The sequence below is a fragment of the Thalassophryne amazonica genome, chromosome 13 (assembly GCF_902500255.1).
Source record: "Thalassophryne amazonica chromosome 13, fThaAma1.1, whole genome shotgun sequence".
NCBI classification, from domain to species: Eukaryota; Metazoa; Chordata; class Actinopteri; order Batrachoidiformes; family Batrachoididae; genus Thalassophryne; species Thalassophryne amazonica.
The window spans coordinates 42,378,365-42,399,730 of NC_047115.1; the positions used below are offsets into that span (position 1 = coordinate 42,378,365).

The 21,366-nt window shown below is 43.4% G+C and overlaps 1 protein-coding gene across 1 annotated transcript; it reads right to left on the reverse strand.

The window, feature by feature from the left end:
- Positions 1–377: 377 nt before the first annotated feature.
- LOC117523455 (titin homolog) lies at positions 378–16,666 on the reverse strand. The gene is made up of 2 exons (XM_034184997.1): positions 16,638–16,666; positions 378–12,060 (listed from the first exon to the last, which is right to left on the reverse strand). Exon 2 carries the CDS (start codon positions 11,873–11,875, stop codon positions 1,439–1,441), a length of 10,437 nt encoding a protein of 3,478 aa, XP_034040888.1. The 5' UTR covers positions 11,876–12,060; positions 16,638–16,666; the 3' UTR covers positions 378–1,438.
- Between the last annotated feature and the right edge of the window lie 4,700 nt (positions 16,667–21,366).

A 21,366-nucleotide genomic window follows, 5' to 3' on the forward strand; every position in this document is an offset into this window, starting at 1 on the left:
ACCCGCATGTCTTTGGATGTGGGAGGAAACCGGAGCACCCGGAGGAAACCCACGCAAACACAGGGAGAACATGCAAACTCCACACAGAAAGGCCACGGGAATTGAACCCACGACCTTCTTGCTGCGAGGCAACAGTGCTAACCACTAAGCCACCATGCTGCCAAATTAGTTTGTATTGTGGAATAGAATTTTTTTTAACATTAGAAATTGAAGAATAGAAGAATACTGCTTTGTTGATCCACTGATGAAGAAGACCCCCCCCCCCCCCCCCCCACCCGGAACCTCCACTTATATTAAAAGATTACTCCCTTATGATTTTTTTTCTTACCATTTAATTCTTAAGATTGACTTTCTTTAGCACCACCATAATCCTTAGTATTGAAACAAAGGATGTACAATATTATATCACCAATATGATCAAAATTTGCCTTATCTGGAAACAATTTAGGATTTTGACCCACATGAGTTAAAATACAGTGAAAAGATGGTCTGACACCCTTTCCGTGTCAGGGCATAGGAAAATATGCTTTTTGGGGGTTGCTTGCATTGTCTTACCTGTGCAGATATCTGCTGGACAAGTAAAACAACACTCACATGGATTTGCTGTCAGTTGTCAGTAAAATCTTTAGCAGCAGCTAAAATGTTTGCCAAAATGAGTCAGTGGTGAGGTTAACACTTTATCATAGCTTTATTAGACTTGATATATATTTTTCATTGGAAGTCTGTTATCTAAATTTCCAGTTTACACCAACTGCAGCATGAACTTCAAACCTTGTGCATGCCCACATGCGCTTCCTTTTTCATGCCATCTGCAAGATCTCACAGAGCAAACTCACTATGTTTGTCACGGAATCCTCCAAAATAAATACTTTACCAGAAATACATTTAGCTGTAATTCTGCGATATACCACAGAAATAAAAGTGCTTTATAAAGACTCATTTTCAACACAAAGTAAAATTTGTCAAAGTTTTTTTTTTTTTAAATCAAAAGGTGCTACATATTTAAACACAACCCTGCTATCAAAATTCTAGGATGCATAAAACTTTTGCCCACTACCCTATGTTGTGACATTGTTATACTGTTTCATAAATCTTTTCTTTGTTTACTCACTGTGCTGCATACACATTAAAATTAGCATCTCACAATCAAAAAGTCAAATGGAATGGTGAACATCTCTGTGACCCAATAAACAGCTTTACATTTTAAATCTCAATCACAACAGCAGCTCATCTGAGAGACTTTTTTCATGAAAGGCAACTCCAGACCAAACAGCATTCTTTTTCTCACTTGAAAAAGTTTTTTTTTTTTTTTTTTTTTTACAGACATTGAATATATAATAATCCAAGCGTACTCTGCATTTGATCATTTTGTCAAACAATCTGTTTGTCAGCTTTACTTTGTTCAACCTCTAAAAGTCAAAGTGGCCGGTCTGTGTTCTCACCAGTCAGACACATCCATAAAATCCTCCAGTTCTCTCATTGTAATGATGCTACGGGGCCGATATCGTGAGTGGGCTGAGTTATCATTTTCACACACGGCGCTTCTTGCAAGCTGGCTGTTTGTGTCACGCTCGGGGAACGACTCATATGAGCCATGTGTGTTGTAAACCGGGTTATGCGTTTTGTCTTTATCATTAACTGTGTCCATGTACGGCGTGTGCTCCTCAGAGTTCTGCCCCATTTCGGGAGCTTGATATCTGTAGATGTGGCTCTCTCCAGCGAGCCGTGGATCCTGTGGTGGAGCAGCAGGGGGCGACATCCCTGAGGGCGACCTGTGCGGGGGCATTTTGGAGACAGCAGCTGGGTGGGGGTAAGGGTGTTGGTAGTTTTGGGAGAGTACAACAGGCTTGCCAGCAGGAGAGGTCTGGGAGATGCTCTGCTGTAGCTGCGTGACCTGCATTTGGGGGTGCGGCTGAATGTGGGCATGCTGGGACTGCGCTCGGGTGCCACTCTGGACAGATTCACGTACATTCAACTGCACATACTTCCCTGTCTCAGGGTCATAAAACATCTTTGTTTTCACTGGAACTGGCATGTCGACTACAAAGTACTGACCAGAGCCAAGGTCCTGCAGCACTTTACGTTGGGTCAGTGGGAAGGAGTGGCCATAGCTTGATTCCACTTGGTACTGGGTCACCGGGGCTGATTGGTTGGTTTGGTGAAGAGTGGGAGAAGAGGGAACATGAGTAACTGTCTTTGGAACAACAGGTTGGGAAACAGGGCCGGTGACATGAGGGGAAGCAACAGGGAGAGCAATAGGAGCAGCGGCATGCGGTGAGGCGATAGGGGTGAAGATAGCGCCAGTGGCATGAGGCAAGACAACAGGAAGTGAGACAGGAGCAGCAGCATGATGGGAGGCATAGAAGGAGCTGTGAGGGGATTGTTGCTCTGCGTGAAAAGATGACAAACTGGATCCTAATGCTGGTGCATGAGCGAGGGAGACAGGAGGAGAGCAATGAGGGGAAGCCATGATATGGCAGTTGGAGGAGCGTACCTCAGTGGAAGAGTAAGGAACTCCAGAAGCAGTAAGGAGATTTTTATCATCTCCAGGGGGGCTTTCCGTTGCAGCTTTGGACAGCGACTCCTTCTTCATCCTTCGTGTAGTCAACCTTTGTGCCCTGCGTAAGGCTTTCTCGCTCTTTGGGGGAACAGCTGGAGGTTTCCCTAAAGAGCGGGAGGCGTCACTGCTGAAGCTGCACGCTGATTCTGGCCTGTCATACTCGTACAGTCCACGTACATCTGCCATGTCTGTAGCACTGGTTACAAAAGTCTCCACCCCCTCAGACATGTTGCTGAAGACAGAGCGGGAGTTGTCCTCATCCACAGCGATGCTCCTCCTGGAGTAGGGTCTGTGTTGTGGGAGCAGGGCTGAGTAGACCTTTGATGAAGATCCCGATGGACGTGTCGGGGATTCTTTCAGAGCAGATTGTCTGTTGAATCCTGGAGATACAATATCAGGATGGACAGGAGTTCCAATGCTGTGCCTCAGTACTTCCTGGTCCTCTTCTCCTTTATCCAATTCCAGGGATGAACCAGGTCGGGAATCTTCTCCAAAGTTTTTATAGAAACGTGGTTTGATGGATTTTGTAAGAGATGAACCTCTGATGGTGTTGTCCTTCACCCTGAACATGGAAGGCTTGACACCTAGTGCAGGAGAGGAGTTGTTGGAGCGGCAGGGAGTTGGAGGAGCTGGAGAAACCGGGGTGTACGGCCGATGAGGCCTACTACCAGATCCAAAATCCTCAGCTGACTCTAAACCAAGGATATTGTTTATTTGCTGAGAGGGTGAAGGTTTGTTTTTGGGTTTCTTCTCTTCTTCTGTGGTGATTGCATAGTACTGGAGAACATCCATCCTTTGTGCTGCTCCTCTCTGCTCCTCTATCGTTGAGGCTTGTTCTTCCTCTGTTTGCTCTAACTTTTCTTCCTCTTTCTTTTGAGCCTCACCATCTCCTTGGGAGAGTATTTGGGCTTGTGCTGCCCTCGTCTCCTCTTCCTGAAGGAGCCCCTCCTTCTTGATTTCCTTCACTTGCTGCTCTTTTTGTTTTCTTCTTGTTTTCTCTTTTTCAGCAGCTTGTTGCTCCTCATCAGCTTTCTTTGACGCTGTCCATCCTTCTCTTTTCTGTCCATCTTTCCTCTGTTCCTCACTCTGAGTGGGTTTTGTCCTCTCCTGGATCTCTTGAATCCTTTTCTCCTCCTCCTTCTGCCTGGCTTGTCTTTCATTCTCAGCTCTCCTCTGCTCCTCTTCTCGGGCAGCTCTCCTCTCCTCCATCTGCTTCACTTGCCTTCTCTTCTCAAACTCTTTTATTCTACTTTCCTCTTCTCTCAGTTTTGCTCTCATTTGCTCCTCAACATGTTTTCGCCTCCTTTCTTCTTCCTCAACTTGTTTTCGCCTCCTTTCTTCCTCTACAACTTGTTTTCGCCTCCTTTCTTCCTCTACAACTTGTTTTCGCCTCCTTTCTTCCTCCTCAACTTGTTTTCGCCTCCTTTCTTCCTCCAGGACTTTTGTTCTCTTCTCCTCAGCTTCTCTTATCCTCCTCTTCTCTTCTCTTTCTCTTGCCTTCTTTTCCTCCTCGACCTGCTTTGCTTTTCTTTCTTCCTTTGCTTTGATCTCCTCTTCCCTTTGTTTTTCCCGCCTCTCCTTGATCTTGGCGGCTGCAGCCTCCCTCTCTCTCGCTCTTCTCTCCTCTTCTCTCTGAGCAGCTCTCCTGTCATTTTCGGCCTGAGACACTCTGCTCCTCTCTCTCTCCTTTTCCTTCTCCCTTCCTTTTTTCTCCTCTTGCTCTTCCTCTCGATGTTTCTCTGTGGTTTCTTCGTGCCATGTCTCACGTATTTCCTCTTGCTCGGTGCTGGCTGCTGTATGCTGTCGTTTTTCTCCTGTTGCATCTTTTTGTGGGGTTGTTGTGTGTCTGTCCATCTTGCACGTTGGCATTGAGGCGACTCGTTGATGAGACAGTTTATCGACATGCAATATTTCTTTGTCTCTCTGGGGTAATTCTGCTGGTTTCTCCTGTGAACTGACGCTATCAAGCGACTGTTGCAAACTTTTTCTTGGCTTGTCTGAAGATGATGTTTGTGAGTGTGCCAGAGGGTTTGTTATCTGATGAATACTTTGTGTAACTGCCTGGGCTTCTTCACTTTTAAAATGTGCTGTTGGTGATTTGTGTTTGAGGTCTTGTTGAGCTCCAGGGTCAAAATCGACTTTGTTATCCTCGACGTGTGGAGACATTTTCTCTTGTCCTCCTTTCTCACCCAGTTTGAACATCCCAGTCTGTCTGTGTTCTTTCTCCATTGTTGAAAACACAATTGCTTTGGGCTTCTTGTTTACTTTGACCTCAACCTTATTTGGAGGATTTTTCTGTTTCACGCTCACTTCTTTGACATCAGTGGTAAACACAGGACATCTGCTGTGACGAGTTTGAATTAATGGGAAAAATCCTTCCTTTTTGTTTGGAGGGAATTCCTGAAATTCATTTTCTCGATCTTCCGAAACAATTACTTTTAATCTGGCATAGTCTGCTATTGCAGAGATTTCAGGGATAGTTGTTACCCTCTCTTTTGGTTTTGGTTTATCTTCAGGTGTTTCTGGAGCAGTATTTTCTCTTGGGGTTCTCTTGCTTTGTCTTCTGTTTGCATACAAACCAGATTGGTTTTCCACTTTCTGTTTTTTTATAGCCTGACCCAAGTCTACATCACACTTGTCGCTCTGTCTCTCTGAAGGACTGTCACTTGGCTTCAAAGATGCATTATTGTTTATTCCCCTGGTTTTTCTTGTTACATTTTCTTGGTGGACTTTTTCTGAAAATGTGTCCACGGTTTTCTTGCGTTCAACCAGTGAAATAACTTCAGGTATTAATTCCATACTAGACTCAGTGTCGATGATGGTCTTGTTGGGTGGTGCTCCTGAAAGTCCCATTCTCTGCGGGGGTGCATCTGATACCTGTCCAACATTTCCACTACCGCTTGCTCCTCTTACTCCTTGCACTTGGAAGTAATCTTCCTCTGTCGGCTGTGATTCATCCACTGCTGGTCCAAGTTTCTTCTCTTCATCAGATGTTCTGTTTTCAGCTTTACCATCGCCACTACTTGCAATGACATCATTGTTGGAGTCTGTGGTTTTTGATGACTCTGACTCTTTTCTCACCTCCTGTTTGTCTTCCAGACTCTCTTTTCTCCCCTTCTCGCTGCTCACTGGAATAACGTGTTCATTGTTCACATGGTCAACTGATGTTTCATGTTGCTCCTGCTCATTAGCCGCTTTCAAACCAGCAGCGGTATTCATGATGTGATCGTTTTCCACCATTCTCAAGTTGTCTTTCTGGGTTTCTGCTGGCACAACCTTAATGGCGATGCTATCTATATGGAGGTTATCATCTCTGGGGTTAATCTTTCCAGCGTGTTCACTCTGGTGCTGATAGAGGTTATTTTTGTTGGATGGCTGTGACAATGTTGTGTTGTTCCTATTTTCCTCCAAGAGAGGCGCACTCTGTCCATCTGAGCTACTGCTTTTGTAAGAATTTGTGACCGTTTTTGTCATATCTCCTACCCCCATTTGCTGCACATCATGTTTTATTAGACTTCCATAATCATCTGCGTTGGAAGCATGAAGACATTTAGTTCCCATGTTTAACACCTCGGCCTCCAAATTCTCAGTTTGAGTTTTACTCTGATTTTTCTCTTCTGTGATCATCTCAACTAGAGCATTCTTGTTGTTCTTCTTCAAGTCCTCATCAGGGGTTTTATATTTGTCATCTTCAGTTTTGTTTTTTACTTCATCTCCACACAGGAGGGGTAGAGTTTCAGACGACACTTTATTTTTAGTCGGCACAGTGAGTGCATGGGGATGGTCACTTTCAGTCGGGGCCTCTGTTTGGGTTCTTTTATTTTGTGAACTCTTCGGCTGAGTGATTATTTGTTCCCCAGTGATCACAACAAATTGATTGCTGGAATTTTTTGGAGATTTGTTTTCTTTGTCTTTTTCTGTTCCTGAGCTCGGCTCTGCCTCGGTGCCCTCTTTCGGTTGTACTTGGGTGCTTTTATCTGCCTGCGCGTCTCTCACTGATGGTTTTCGTTCTCGAATAGTCACCATTATTCCCATGATCTGTAGACAGTCACTTTCCGGCGATGGTTCTGTAGCCTTCTGATCTTTTTCTTGTTTAATCTCAGCTCTTGATGCCATTTCAGGTTTGCCCTTTGTATTAAATTGGGTTGGATCCTGTTTCTGTGCATTTATTACAGTTCCGTCCTCTTTCCTATGACACTTTTCTCCATAGCTTACAGCTTGTTTTTCTTCTGCCTGTTCATTATTGTGATTTAGCAACTTTATTTCTGATTGAACTGGTTTTGAAGAAAGACGTCTGGAACATTTGGCTTCTGTGGGCGGTTCTGTGTTTTTGCCCTTCAGTGGTTCTGTGGGCGCTTGTATCTGTAAACAGTCTTGTAACATACTGACAGTTGCTGCAGACTTTGTTGCTGTGGCTGCAGAAGTTGAATGTGCAAAGGATTTGTCTGGTTCTGTTTGCACCCCTGAAGGCTCTATCTGGTGTTTGGGTGTAACGTTACTGCACGCTGCACCTTCATGTCTTTTAGACGCATCCTGTGACGATGGCCTCTGTCGGACATTAATACTCTGACCGCCCGCTAAATGTTTGATGGAATTTTTGGACAGGAATCCATCTCTTATAGCAAACCTCTTCTCTTTAATAGCTGAAATCTCTTTTTCAGCGTGAGCTTTTATCTTGGATGTCAGGATCTCTTCTTTCGTCTGAGCTCTGTCTTTGTGGGGAAACATTCTGAGAGGAGTAAAATGCTGGTCTTTACTCGAAATAAGACTGTGATCACTTGATTTAGACTTTCTCTCAAGGACAACCTGTTTAGCCAAATTAGAATCACTTTTCTGGGAAATCTCACATTTGTCCTGATCTTCAACACTGTCATGCTTAACTTTGTCAACGATTCCGCTACGATCTGTTGTTTTATCTGCATTCGTAGACAGTTTGAATTCTTTGGAGGACTCGCTATAAATATATTGACTTTCTGTCACTTCGTTATCTTGAACACTACCTGTGTCCTGGATTTTTTCTGCTTTAGCTGTTCCAGGGCTGCTGCTTTTAGGAGCGTCATCCGTTATTTTCATGACACTCGCTGCCTCGCCTTCAGCAGAGACATCTGGTGCTTTGTTATCGTTGGAAAAAGCTGCAGAAACTTTGATTTTATTCATTGCACGTGTGTTGCCAAAACCGTATTTCTCTCTCAGGCGTTCGTAGTCGTCGGCGCCCCTGTCCGGCTGAACGTGATTGTACTTGCTGACACCGGTGTGTTCCTGCCTTTGAGCCATTTGCGAGGCGTCAGTCTGGTCTTTGGTGTCTTTGCTCTGATTTATGTTACCCTTTAAAGAAATGTCTTTGTTTGTGTTGAAATCTTCATTTGGGAGGAAAGTATTTCTGACTTTTTGTTCTCCTCTCATTTTCTCTTTTATTTTAGCCAGCTCCGCTTTAGCTTTGGCTAATTCCGTCTTGACCTGCGCGACTTTATCGGGTCCACTCTTTATTGGTTCTGTTAATATTACTTTTGCCACTGTCTGAACTGATGCTTCCTGCACCCTCTCTGTTTTTCTCAGATCTCCTTTAAATGGTTCCGCTTTGGATTCTTTCAAGCTCTCCTCAGTTTTTGGCTCTTTGGTTTTATTTATCTTTCTTTCACTTTTGCCTTGTTCTTCGTGTTTCTGAGGTGTTGGAATTAAATCTCCCTCGACCTTATGCTCTTTAACATCATCTACTTTGATCTTTTCCACTTCTACTACGTTTGCTGTTTTGTGCTCGTCTTTCGTTTTCTCTGGGGTTGTTGTCGCATTTTGCGTCAATGCTTCTGCTTTCTTATTTTCTTCTGATTCCTGTCTGATTTGTTGTGCTTGTCTTTCAACCTTTGCTGTTTTTGTCTCCTCTGTCTGATTACACTCTGTTCCGGCCTGCTTGTTTTTTTCTGCTTCATTTTTCGTATGTTCCTCTTTTAGCCTCTTCACCACAGCTTGTTCCGCTCTGATCTGCAGCTCTTTTCTTACTTTCTCTGCTCCTGCGATCTCCATCAGGTTTCTCAGCTCCACTGTTTCTTTCTGTATTCTCTTCTGCTCTGCTTTTTTCTCCCCGTCACTCTGCTGATCTGGCTCTTTTCCTCGGAATCTTTCCGTATTTTCCTCTCCTTTTCGTCGTCCTCTGGGTTGTTCACGTTCGGAAAATTCCGCTTGCGTCTCACTGGTCATTTCAGGATCTGATCTCGTCTCTTTTGCTGTGTTCTGTTCAGGCTCTGTTATATTTAGCATGGCCGATTCTGCCTCAGGTTTCTCCTGGTGCTGAACCTTTGCCAGGTCTTTTATCTGTTCTGTATTTGTCGCCTCAGTTTTAACCTCATTGCGTTGTCTGTCCTTCATCTGCTGGACTGTTGCAAGCACAGTTGCTTTGTCAGCAACAGACAATGAAGTCATCTGCAAATTGTGTTCAGACTGTCTCATTTCGTTTTGTTGGGGATTTTGGACTTCACTGTCCTTTAGCGTTGGTGCATCTTTTCTTTGATCTGTTTTTTGTGTGGGTATAATTTTGTCACCCTTACCAGTAAAAGGTTGTTGATTTATATTGTACTTCTGTATCAAATTATTCTCTTTAATGTTGTTCTCCTCCCTGAGGCCATAGTACTCTTGAAGATCTGCATGTCTGTCTTTTGAAACTCCAGTTTGCTTTTGCCCATAGTAGGCCATATTTTCTTTGAGTACAGGTGGGATACGTTGTGGTACTTGGTTTAAAGTATTCGGACTGACCTTTTTATCGCAACTTTCCACTTTTTTCGTTACTGCTGCAGCCACCTGTATGTTCTCATCTTTTGCATTCATAACTGGCTGATGTTCTCCTTTGTTTCTGTCTGTTGGTGAACTTAGTTCCTCTTTTAACACAAATTTTAAATTAGCATGTTCTTGTTTTCCCATTAAAGCGGGTATTTCTTCTTTCGGTGTTGTTTTTGCACCTTGCATTTCTGTGTCTTGTTTGTTTGTGTTGCCAGCACTAACCTGCAGCCTGCACCATTCTTGCAAAGGTGCATTATTGTAATTATGTTTGTTCTCTTTCAGTTGCTGAGATCTGTCTGCCTTTGAGAATGCCCATCCATTTGTTTCATTAAAATGTTGCTCAGCATTTGCTGTACTCATTAAAGATTCTTTTATTTGATTGTTCTTCTCGTTGTTTTGTCTCAGTGTGTCCGGTGCTGTGTGAAGCGGTTTAAGTTTGCATACATCGCCTCCCAGTATTTCTACTTTATCAGGCACTCTTTGTTTATTGGGAGCAAATGACGATAAATCTTCATGGAGATTCTGTCCATTAGCCAGCTGATTGTTGCTGTAATTTTCAGGTATGAAGCCGGTGAACCCAGAATGACGAAATGTCTCACCTTGCACCTGAGCTGTCTGATAATCACTTTGTGTGTAGCCTGAATTTTGCCCTGTAGCTGTTTGAGAATTTAGCCCCGTAAATGACAACTTAGGGTTGTGATACTGCTTTAAATGCTGGTGCGATATCGCATATTTCCACGTGGATTCTGCTTCCTTTAGATCGGGAAAATCTGGGATGTCTATCACAACATCTGTACTTTCCTGAATAACGTGTTGCTTGTTCTTCTCCTGCATCTCCAGACCTTTAAATTTGCTCGGACTGTAGGTGCTTTTCACTCTCTTCCTGTTGTCTTTGAGATTAAAGAGGAGGTTCGTGGCTCTGGACCTGTAACTTGACATCCTAACGTCAGGAGTGACGCTCCTGCTCTCAGCCCGCACTGGAGGATGTTCCACAGGTTGTGGTGAAACAGTACATTGCTGAACTGCAGACGTCTCTGCTTCCTGCGGCGCGTGGATTAAAGGCGTCACCAGCTGGCTGATGTTGAAGGGAGTTGCGTTGGTGTTACCGCTGACAATATTTTGCACGACTGCGGCTTCATTGCACATTGGGGGGATTAGATTATCATTACACACAGCTGCTTGTTGATTTGTTGCTGGTGCGACTGCGATGTTTGGCTCCGTTGTCATCATTGCGATCCCTTGCTGGAGGGCGGTGATGGAGCTGATAGTGTCTAGGACACTTTGAGACACAGCAGTGTTTGGTGACACAGTCGATGGGCGTTGCAATGGAAGCCTGTTTGTCCCTAGGTGCTGTGTCTGTTTCCAGTGGGGATAATGTCCCACCAGCTCAGACTCGCAGCGTTTCTCCAGGGAAGAGGGTTTCTGCAGTGTTGACGATGTCGATATAGCACGTGGAGGAGCAGGAGGAGCAATGGGTGGCATGGTATTCCTCCGAGGTCTAGAAGGAGCCTTTGGCTGGGCCTCCAGTGAAAGCTCCTTGTACATTGGTGTCTCATACCATTTAGGAAACTCTGAGCAGTACATGAACCCTGACATTTGTCCGTGTTGGAAGGGAAACCTGTTATGGTCCCTCCATGTCTTAAAGGGACTAAACTCGCTGTGCATAAAAAAATTAGAGTTGACGTGTGCAGACATGCTGTGTCTAGCGTGGGATGACCTCATGTAAGAAGATGTGGCATTCATGTGAGCCACTGCTGTGGCTACTTCAGCGGATTGGAAGTTAGTATCTGGGGATGAGAACTGGCCAGCTGAGGGGAAAGGACCACTATTAAAATTTTGCTGATATGATGTAGAGAATTCAGAAAGGTCTCTCTGGATGCTCATCAGAGCTGATTTGTCCCAGCTTGGCTCATCACTCCACTCCCTATATTTCCCATCCATCCCAGTTCCATCCCTGTGTCCCTCAGAGTCAAAAGCCTTGATAAGAGATGAAACCCTGGAGTGGCTTCTTCGTTGCTGCAAACTCAACTCAGTGGCTCCGTTAGTAAGGAAGGACAACTGTCCTTCCTTCGGTGATTTCTCTTGCTGCGACATTTCTATACAGGAGTTCTGGAATGTGGCAGAAACTGTTCCTGGTGTAGTGTTATCTCTGTAGACTCCCCACTGTGGATTTTGCTGGATCTGGGGCCCATACATTCCTCCTTGGATCCAATCTTGGCCATACTGTTGCAGCCTGACACTGAAGTTCTCCTCTCCCTCTCTTCTCATCATCAGCTCCCTCTGTCTCTGCTGGATGTTCTGACCAAAGGCCTGCTGGCGATCTCTCTGGATGGCGGGTGATGACGAGCAGAGGTCCGAGTCATTATACACTGCCTCCTCGCCAATGCAAAGGCTCCTAAATGCCCGATCAGTCAGACTGCTTACCTCACGGTCAGTCTCGTCCACAAAGGATCCGCCTCTGGAGGTGCTGCGGTAGCCGCCATTGCTGTGCTTTCGACGGCTACCATTCTTTCTGCTCGAACGGCGCTTCTCAACTGAAGTCATGATGCAAGCTCTCTAATGAGGAGCTCTGTGCTCTGCTGCTCACTCATTCATGCAAACAGTCTGCAGGAGGGTCTTACAGATCCCAGATACTGGGGCCCAAAGTCAGGATGTAATACACATCCAAACTCCTGAGAGGTTCATTTTAGCTTCTCTCCATCCCCAAAATTCTGGGATTGCTTGTTTTCCTACAGGAAAGAAGAAAGAATTATGAACATAATGTTGTGAGTGATGTGTTTGAAATTTTGTGAAACTATTATTACATAAAGATGTAATATATTCTCACAATCTTGCTTTTTCAAGCTGTCACTTGAAATGAGATTTCTGTGCTTCTTTATTTCAATGAGAGCTGGCCCTGAGGGCAGTCTTTTTTGTTTTGCATTAAGCAACAATGTTCTGAATGTGATTCTGAAAACAGCTCTGTAAATCCTCCCACTCGATCACTTTGACCTTCAGGGACATGTGGGGAAGAAAACCATACTGTTGCTAGGCACAGTAAAGACCCTCACGTGAGTTATTTTGGGAACAGAGGATGATTCCATACCACCTGTGGCAAATAACCACACACCCACACATTTATTATGGTATAGTAAACCCTTAAACACCACAACACAAAGCCGAAATTACACCATGTATCATATCCAGAGAGTAAAATGGAAAATATCATCACATTTTCCAGCTGTCCTTTACCAATCATGTGTACCAAATGCTTCCGTCAGGAAAACCAACCAAATATAAGCTTAAAATAGTGATATTTCATTAAAAATGACTTTCTTACATGTCTCAGTAAAAATGTTGTCTCAAATAAGTTGCCTGCTCTGTCCAAATTCTATAAAATAAGTAAATGAGTCAAACATTCAGCACTCTTCAGTGCAACTGTGAAGTCTTGAATGACTCGGCTGAGACCAACAGTAAGTCCCTTCGGCTGCTCCCTTGTTTGCACTCGGTGTCGCCACAGCAAATCCAAGGTGGATCTGCATATTGAACTGGCACAGGTTTTACGCCAGATGCCCTTCGTGTCGCAACTCCACATTACATGGAGAAATATGGCAGGAGTGGGATTTGAACCCAGAACCTTCTGCACTGAAACCAAGCGCATTAACCACTTGGCCACCACCCCTGCTGGCTGAGACCAACAGTCACGTGTCAAAAATTGAGAAAATCTTCAACTGGATGGCAAAAGAGAACAATGACAGAGTGGAGAGTTACGGCGAGAGTGATAGTATAATACAAAAACATGTTTAAAGTACATGTACCGCATGCAGAGTCTCCGCTTTTCTTTTCCGTCATTGGTAACATTTGTGTCCAGGTCAAATTTGGGAGCACGTTATGGTGCCATGCCTTGAACGCATCCACCATACCATAAATCCTCTTGGTTCCTGGAGAGCAATGACCCAGGCAGACAACAGGTCCAGCCCCACCTCTCAAAAGTAACCATCTACCTGCTGCAGCCAAGCAAAATGTGGGCATCCATGTAGCTTTCTCCAGCCATTGAAGTCCTCAACACTGAGGAACTTCTGTGCTGGATCATGATCTGAGAAATGTGCCACATGGGCAAAATGTCAGAGCTGATAGTAGAGAAGCTTGAATCTTCGACTGGACTGGGTTGCTTGACGTGAGGACGTTTCGCTTCAAATCACAGAAGCTTCCTCAGCTAAAATTCTTTCTCTGGTAGTCTGACTTCTGTCTTGACTCTTGTAGAGAAGAATAAACCAGAAGCCAACAAAAGCTGGAGTTTTTTAACCTAACCAGAGCTGATGATCTTTCATAATGTGAGTGATAGTCCTCATCTGAGTCTCCCTAATGCCTCCGTCACACATACCTGGAATCATGCAGAATGGCTTCAGAATTATGAATGGGTGCACATTCGAAAAGTCAGATTTCAGTTCCAAAATGTTTTGACAGCCATCTGCGGAAGTCCACACAGTTGGTCAAAATCGGCGGGCAACCCGAGTGTGATGCACATGTTTAAAACCCTCTGGGCATCGTCGAGATGCGACACCTATCTGACAGTGGTCCATGTGCAATCTGAGGACCATCTGACCGCAATTTACATATTCCGATGGCGGAAAAACAGGATCTGAAACAATTTGAGCGCATACAAAGGAACCTCGAGATGGATCTGGCACGACAAAGTCTGCCAGTATGACCTGCACGTGCTATGTATAATAATGCCCCCCCCCCCAGAGTGCAAAGGAACTGTTGAAATGTATGTGGCATGCTTCATCATGAAAATAATTATGAATTATTATCATGTACTGTGAATGTGAACAGTGGCTATCAAACCGAAAGCTCCATGCGCTACTGCGCTCACACTGCTGTAAATCTGAACAGGCCGTTATATCCACAGTAGACTTTACAGTACAGATATTTGTCCATTCATTCCCATGGGCAACATAAATAATGTGAACTATTGTCTCCATCATAACTCTATATAACACCGGCAGCTGCGTCTCTCTGTGGTGTGCAGTAACGCATCATTGCACGCATCTGGCTCAGAGCTGCATGGCTCTCACGCTGCAATAAATGATTACCTTCTAACTCTGTAGGAGATATGACATGGAACTTGTGCCAGGCTGTTCCACCATTAATAAACATGAATCTCACCTCCAACAGCGGTCCAGGAGTGTGTCACAGCGCGGATATGGACAGGGAGCCCAAACCGGCAGCCTATGGTTAAAATCCTCTCACCCAAAATAAAATGAAATCCCATGTGATAATCCAGGCATCACGGTGTCCAGAGTTGCGTTGTGCTCCTGAAGTGAGCAAAAAAGAAAAAAGAAATTGAAGTTCACTGGAAAAGCTCCATCTGACACAGGGGACACCATGGTACAGTGCCAGCAAACTTTCAGCAAAGCTGTCCAGTGGCACGTGGCTCATATATGCATACACACACACACACACACACGCATGACTGAGTGATAATTGCAGCCCCACACGTGTGAGCAGAGCATGAGGAACACAGTGCTCCAGTCCCGTGTTTGCCATCGGGGAGTCTGCAGCACCTTTTATGGCCGTCTGACAGCAGTCTGTGTCATCTACCTGTTGTCTACATGCGCTTTGGATGCCATCATGCAGGTGTGGACCAGGTACTACGGATGCATTCATTCTGGCACGGCTGACCATGCCCCTTTTCCTCCCGACTGCGTTGGATTATGGCAATATTTGCCATGTCAGCTGGTTCCTGCACATTCTTGCTATGTGTGACGGAAGCTTTAGTACTTGTGGGCACTTGAAAAAAATGTTATATATTTATACGTTACATCTTTTCCAATGCAAATAAATTATCAAAGAAATTCAGGTTATGTTTTTTCTTCTTTTATGATCTATGACATTATAACTATTATACTGCATAAAATGCTTTTTTTTTTTTTTTAGAGGTGCAAGACTTGCATTTGCAAGTACAAGTCTACAAAAACATAAACAAAATATCCAGGAACTGTGTGAGGTTCGGAGTGTTAATATAGTATATATTTTTTTTAAATATAAAAATCAAACCAATATTGATTTTGTTGTATTTTGCTTCAGTAATAATACACTGTCAGTTTTGTTGCTGCTGACAAAACAAGTTCACACACTCCTCAAACTGTTTGCATCTGAGTGTAAAGTTTGCATGATCAAGTTACAATAATTATGATATTTACTGGAAATAACGAACCTGACTTTATTTTTCAGGAATGAAGAGAGCAGCTGCAGAAAATCCAAATATACTGATGGAGAAGATTAAATAAAAACAATACTTGTTATATTGGTAATGGAATTTCTTTCTCTTTTTGCCACTGCCAAAACAAGCTGCACTCATGCTTGCTCTTTTTAAAATAAAATATTGGGTTTCTTAGAATTTCCAAAATGCAGCAAATAAACAAAAAAGTTGTTTTCACGTTTTGGAGCAATATTGTGCATGTGTTCTGGTTAAATTTACTGCAGCTTCCAGGCAGCTGTCGGCTTTCTGAGAATACACTATCTTGTGATTCATTAATACCCTCTGATGTGGAGGTTGTCCAGCTCATAAGCATCTACAAAACAGCTGCACTGTTGTCCTGTCAGGATACAGTGCATCATTCCAAATCAAACTGAAGTAGAAATGAAAACGGTTTCCTGCAGAGGCATCCTAAAAAGTAACTTTTAACATAGTGTGGACAAATATACAACTTATATTCTATAGTAAATGTGGAAAAAATATGAGTATCAGTAAAAATCCTGCACATATATAAAATTATGTCTAATTTTTGCCATTTTTGTCTCTTTGTAATGAATGTTGACAGTGATTTCTGTTCATTCTTGCATGTGACAGGTTTATTTTTGTCAAGTGATGGCTTCAGCTTTGGAATTCGACACTGCTGGATCTTCAGTTGAGAGCTTGAACAGAAGTAACAAGAGCCAAATGCATATGACAGAATGTTTATAAATATCAAGTCTCACTGAGACAAAAAAAAAAATCCATCACTGGAGTGTCACGCTGCATGACGCAAGTGAATGTGCAATTTCCAATGGCAAATTGCAGCAAAGAATCTTTTAAATCACACACTGGTGAAAAATCCAAAAACAAAATGCAGGGAAAAAGAAAATAAATCCATGTAAATAAGTCTGATGATGATATTTTTAAATGTATAAAATTAGCGGAAAAAGACAACACATCCATGCAATAATACAGATTTTTGTTCCTCTGCAACAAACCTGCAAAATGAAATCCACCTGTTTTACCTTTCAGTCATATAATCCATAAAAAAAACCAGTACGCCTCAGCATCTATAATCACACTTACTTCATTTCCATATAATCCATATTTTGGCCAAAAAGGCCCAGTTAGTCTGCTCTTGTCCCGACACCTTGGAAAAGTCCTTTCTGGCTTTCTACTGACAAGAACCCAAAATATCCACATGGGCTGCGCTCAGGGTTCTGAGCAACTAACCAAAGGCAGGGACCAGAACTCTGCGCTGACACCAGACAAAAATAGAGAAATTGTCCCAGAGAGAGCGTCCACCACAGGGGACAGAGCGAGGGCTCGAGCTAACACGTGTGTCTGCGAGATCCTCTGGTGTCGAGTGTCAGATGGATGAAACACTATTTATAAGTCTGGAAATCTGACTGGTGACCATTAGCAGTCATGGCTTTAACCAACAAATGCTACAAGTTGTTTTAGAGGTCATGGGGTCAAAACCAAGAGAAAAGCCATGTTTCCTCCTGATCAGTTACTACTGTGGCTGGGGATGGCGGCGGGGTGGAGAGGGACTGTTTTGGTAAGACATAAATCACTGAAGTGTCCCGCAGTGCCCTCTTCAATAAACACAACTGACAAGCACCACACGGAGTGTCGACAAATGGCTTTTGGTCATCGTCCCGCCTGCTGCCATCGGCTGTCTCAGCTTTCAGCGTGGATCTGACACTCTGATTCTACTTTTCAGACGTACACATTGAAAAACTCCCTCTGCATTCCCTGGCTGCAGTCTCGCACCTCAGCACAAATGGGCATAGGTCATATGAAGGGGAGGAGCTGTAACTCCCCCTTTCACCTCCCCTGTGCTACCCGTCCTCACAGTCTGCTGCTATAATAGGAGATCGCTGTAGCGGATAGTTTCCTGGGATTCTTGGCAACTGCCGGGCTGGCCTGGCAGCATGATGGACACACACACATGGGCTCTGATGGAGGCGCACTCATGCATTTATGCGCACACAGACATTGCACAAACAGCTGATTTTAGGTCAGTAATTGCCAGATATTTTTCTTTTTGAAAGCTTAAATTAAAGGCCTCATATTTAACCCCTTAATGCCTGAATTTATATAGCTGTATATAAAAAAAATGTTTTGTGTGTGTTTTTGCCTTTAAGTAGATGATAAATAATGTTGAGATTATTAATTTCACTTTTGCACAAAAATAAGTCGTAATTTTGGTATTTTGGTAATAATTTATGTTATAATGATAATACTGGTATGTTGCAAATATGCGACAACAGGCATACTGGTCAATTTGGTATGTTGCATATTTGAGTCAAATATTGTAGCATATATGCGACAATAGGCGTTAAGGGGTTAATATTTTTTAAAATTAGTTGTTAGGAATTCTTGGAAACATTGCAGGGAATGAACCAGTCTGAAATTTTTGTACTGAAGTGACATTGTCAAATGCACCCAGTAAAAAAATGCAGTATGATTTTCCACAAAGTGGTTAGATGTTTATCTAATTCATTGTTCCTTGTATTTTAATTACTTAAGCACACACACCTGGAATTGAACCTTTCTTCTTTCTTCTCCATCTCACCCTGCCCTCTGCATCTTCTTCTGTCACACCACACCACCTGCATGTCCTCCCTCAACACGTCCATAAGCTTCCTCTTTGGCCTCCCACTTCTCCTCCTGCCTGGTGGCTCCATCCGCAGTATCCTTCTCCCTGTATACACTGCAAACTATCTCAATCTTATCATTCTCACGTGGACTCTAAGTCCATCTTACCTGTGCTGTCTTTCTGATATGCTTATTCCTAATCCTTCCATCTTCATCACTCACTCGGACTAACGAAACATCTGCGCTACTTCCCTTATTTTTGTTAGTGCCATATCCTTTAAGTCGTACAACATAGCTGGTTTCACTACCTTTTTTGGAAACTTTCCCATACACTCTTGTGTACACACTCCCATCACAAATCACTCCTGCCACTCTTTTTCACACTGCCTGCACTCTCTTCTTTACCTCTCTACCACACTATCCATGGTCAAACCTACCCACCTTACCACCTCTACACCTTGCAACCTCACTATTCCACTGTGCTCCCACATTCACTCCATTTTTCTCTGACTGATTTTCATTCTCCTTCTCTCCAGAGTGCATCTCCTCCTCTCCAGGTTCATCCACACCTGCTCTCTGCTCTCACAATAGATCACATTATCATCTGCAAATATCATAGTCTGGGGAGACTCCTGTCTGAGCTCGTCCGTCAACCTGTTCATTGTTGTTGCAAGCAAGAAAGGGCTCACAGCCGATCCTTGATATAATCCCACCTCCACTTTGAATGCATCCATCATTTGAACCGCACACCTCACTGCAATCACACTGTCCTTGTTTATATCCTGCGCAACCCTCACATACTTCTTTACCACTCCAGACTTCCTCATACAATACCACAACTCTTCTCCTGGCACCCTGTCATAAGCTTTCTCTAAGTTCACAAACACACAATGTAACTCCTTCTGGTTTTGTCTATTCTTCTCTATTCTTCTCCATCAGCGCTCTCATCGCAAACACTGCATCTGTGGTGCTCTTTCTCAGCATGAAACCATATTGCTGCTCAGACATCTTCACCTCTCAGCTTTATGCCTCTATACTTACTACCGCTCCTCACATTGCTGTTATTCTTAAAATGAGTACCAGCACACTTTTCATCAACTCCTCAGGCATTCTCTCACTTTCCAAGTTTTTATGAAAAAATCTGGTAAAAAAAAGAAAAGGAAAAAAAACAAATGCTGCACTGCTATCTCTCCTAAATATTTCCGTGCCTCCACTGGTATGTTATTTAGACAAACTACTTTTCCACTCCTCATTGTTGTCCTCAGTTCACCCTTACTAATTTGTTTCTCTTCCTGAATCCCTCTCTGCACATCAACAAGCTTTCTTGCCTTCATTTTATTTGTTCATCACACCTAGATTTGATCGCTGCACTTCCCCAACCTTGGCTGGGGAAGTACCCAGCAATGTTTCTGTCTGGGAGCCAGCTATCATCCCTACAAACCAGAGGAAAGGATTTGATGTCACACACTGAAAAGAAAAGGGGGATCACTGGCATTGCAACAATATAGCAGTATTACACTGTTCTCTGTGGAAGGAAAAGTACTTGTGAAGATTATTTGCAACAGGATTTTGCACAGCATTTTCCAGTTAGCCACTCTGCTCTATGGGACATGGTGAGAATTTGTGGGGATGCCCAACATGTTGCTGGACATCATAGCCATGCTATGCACAGACACTGTAAATGCTGTGGAGGCCAGAAGCAGAATCTCTGACATTTTCCGAGTGAATACTAATGCCTGTCAGAGATGTGTTCTGGCTCTTCCACTGTTCAGTGATTGGCACCCTGCATGGACTGGGTGTTGGGTACGGTTGTGGAATCCAGTGGCTAAGGTGCCTTTGTTGGTGAGGAAAGGTTTACTGGTCATGACTTTGCATATGATCCTGTAATGGGAATCCATGGATAGCCTCATTTTACCATTTCGGAAGCTGTGTGAGGAATTGGCGTGTTTGAGATTGTCCTGGATCAAGACTAAGATCTAGGCTCTCAATGACTTCTTGGGCTCTCCCATCAGAATGTATCTGCATGCAGTGAAAGTGTTGAACTTTTAGAGAGGTTTGCTTCTCTCAGCACTGACATTAATTTCTTTAGGTCATCAGAATCTGAGACCGAGATGGTTGAGAAGAGCTTATGGAGTCATGAGGTCGCTGGATTGAGGTGTTTGAAGATGTCAACACCTTTTCAGGAGAACAAATGTCCACGTCTTCAGTGTACTGGTGCTTCCTGTCTTACTGCATGGTTGTAAGTCTTGGATGCTAACCAGAGATGTAAAGGGATGACCGATGTGTTTGGTACTAGGTCTCTTAGGGCAATCCTTGGATACTGCTGGAATGACTTTGTGCCAAATGAACAATTGGGAGAGACTCAGATAAGGAGTATCACTTCCATTCTGAGGGAACATCATCTTTGACATCTTGGCCATGTGGCGCATTCCTCTGTCCATGATCAAACACCCAGGTGGTTCAGTGTTGGGGACCCCAGCGACTGAGAAAGCCCAAGGGGATGTCCACATATCTTCTGGCTGCAGATAAATGGTTATTGTCTAGAGGTGAGGATAGTCATCTGCCCAGGTGATTGTCATTTAGGATGCAAGGTCGATCTGTTGCTGTGGTGGATACAGCGATGTGGTGGTGATGCACCAGAGCATACTCTCAGACCTGACCTGTTCAATAAGTTTAATTATTTTATAAATATTGTAATTATAGAAAATTTCTTATTTTGCATTTATGTCTGAAGCTATTCTGCATTGTGCAATTGAAAATAGAAGGTGTCAACGATTTAAACAAGGACTGTGAATTATTTTGAGTTGCTGTTTGTGTTGTTCTGATAAGAAACGGATTCACTGAACAAATTTCATATCACACAACAGCTTTCTGCTCCCAGTTTGGTCATCACCGGTTATCAGGTAGAGATCACTAATCAGTTATGTATAAGGAAGGAATGATTCTTATTGTATTTCATATAAGGTTCTTCTGCATCACTTTTCCTCCACATTAGATTCTTTTTTTGCACATTAAATAATCAGCTTTACAGACCCCCAGTATCATCACCTGCATTAAAAAACTTAAACACAATCTTCTTTGCTGCTTACTCTTAAGCCTCCAGCACACCGTACGTATTAAAAATGCTCTGATTAATAAAATTTAATTTTCAGTAAAACTTCACTCAGCAAAAACTCCTCACAACAGTATGTGTTTACTTCAATGTTCCCAC

Bases quoted from the DNA above. Each gene is read 5' to 3' on its own strand.
- LOC117523455 (XM_034184997.1), bottom strand. From the start codon at position 11,875: ATGACTTCAGTTGAGAAGCGCCGTTCGAGCAGAAAGAATGGTAGCCGT.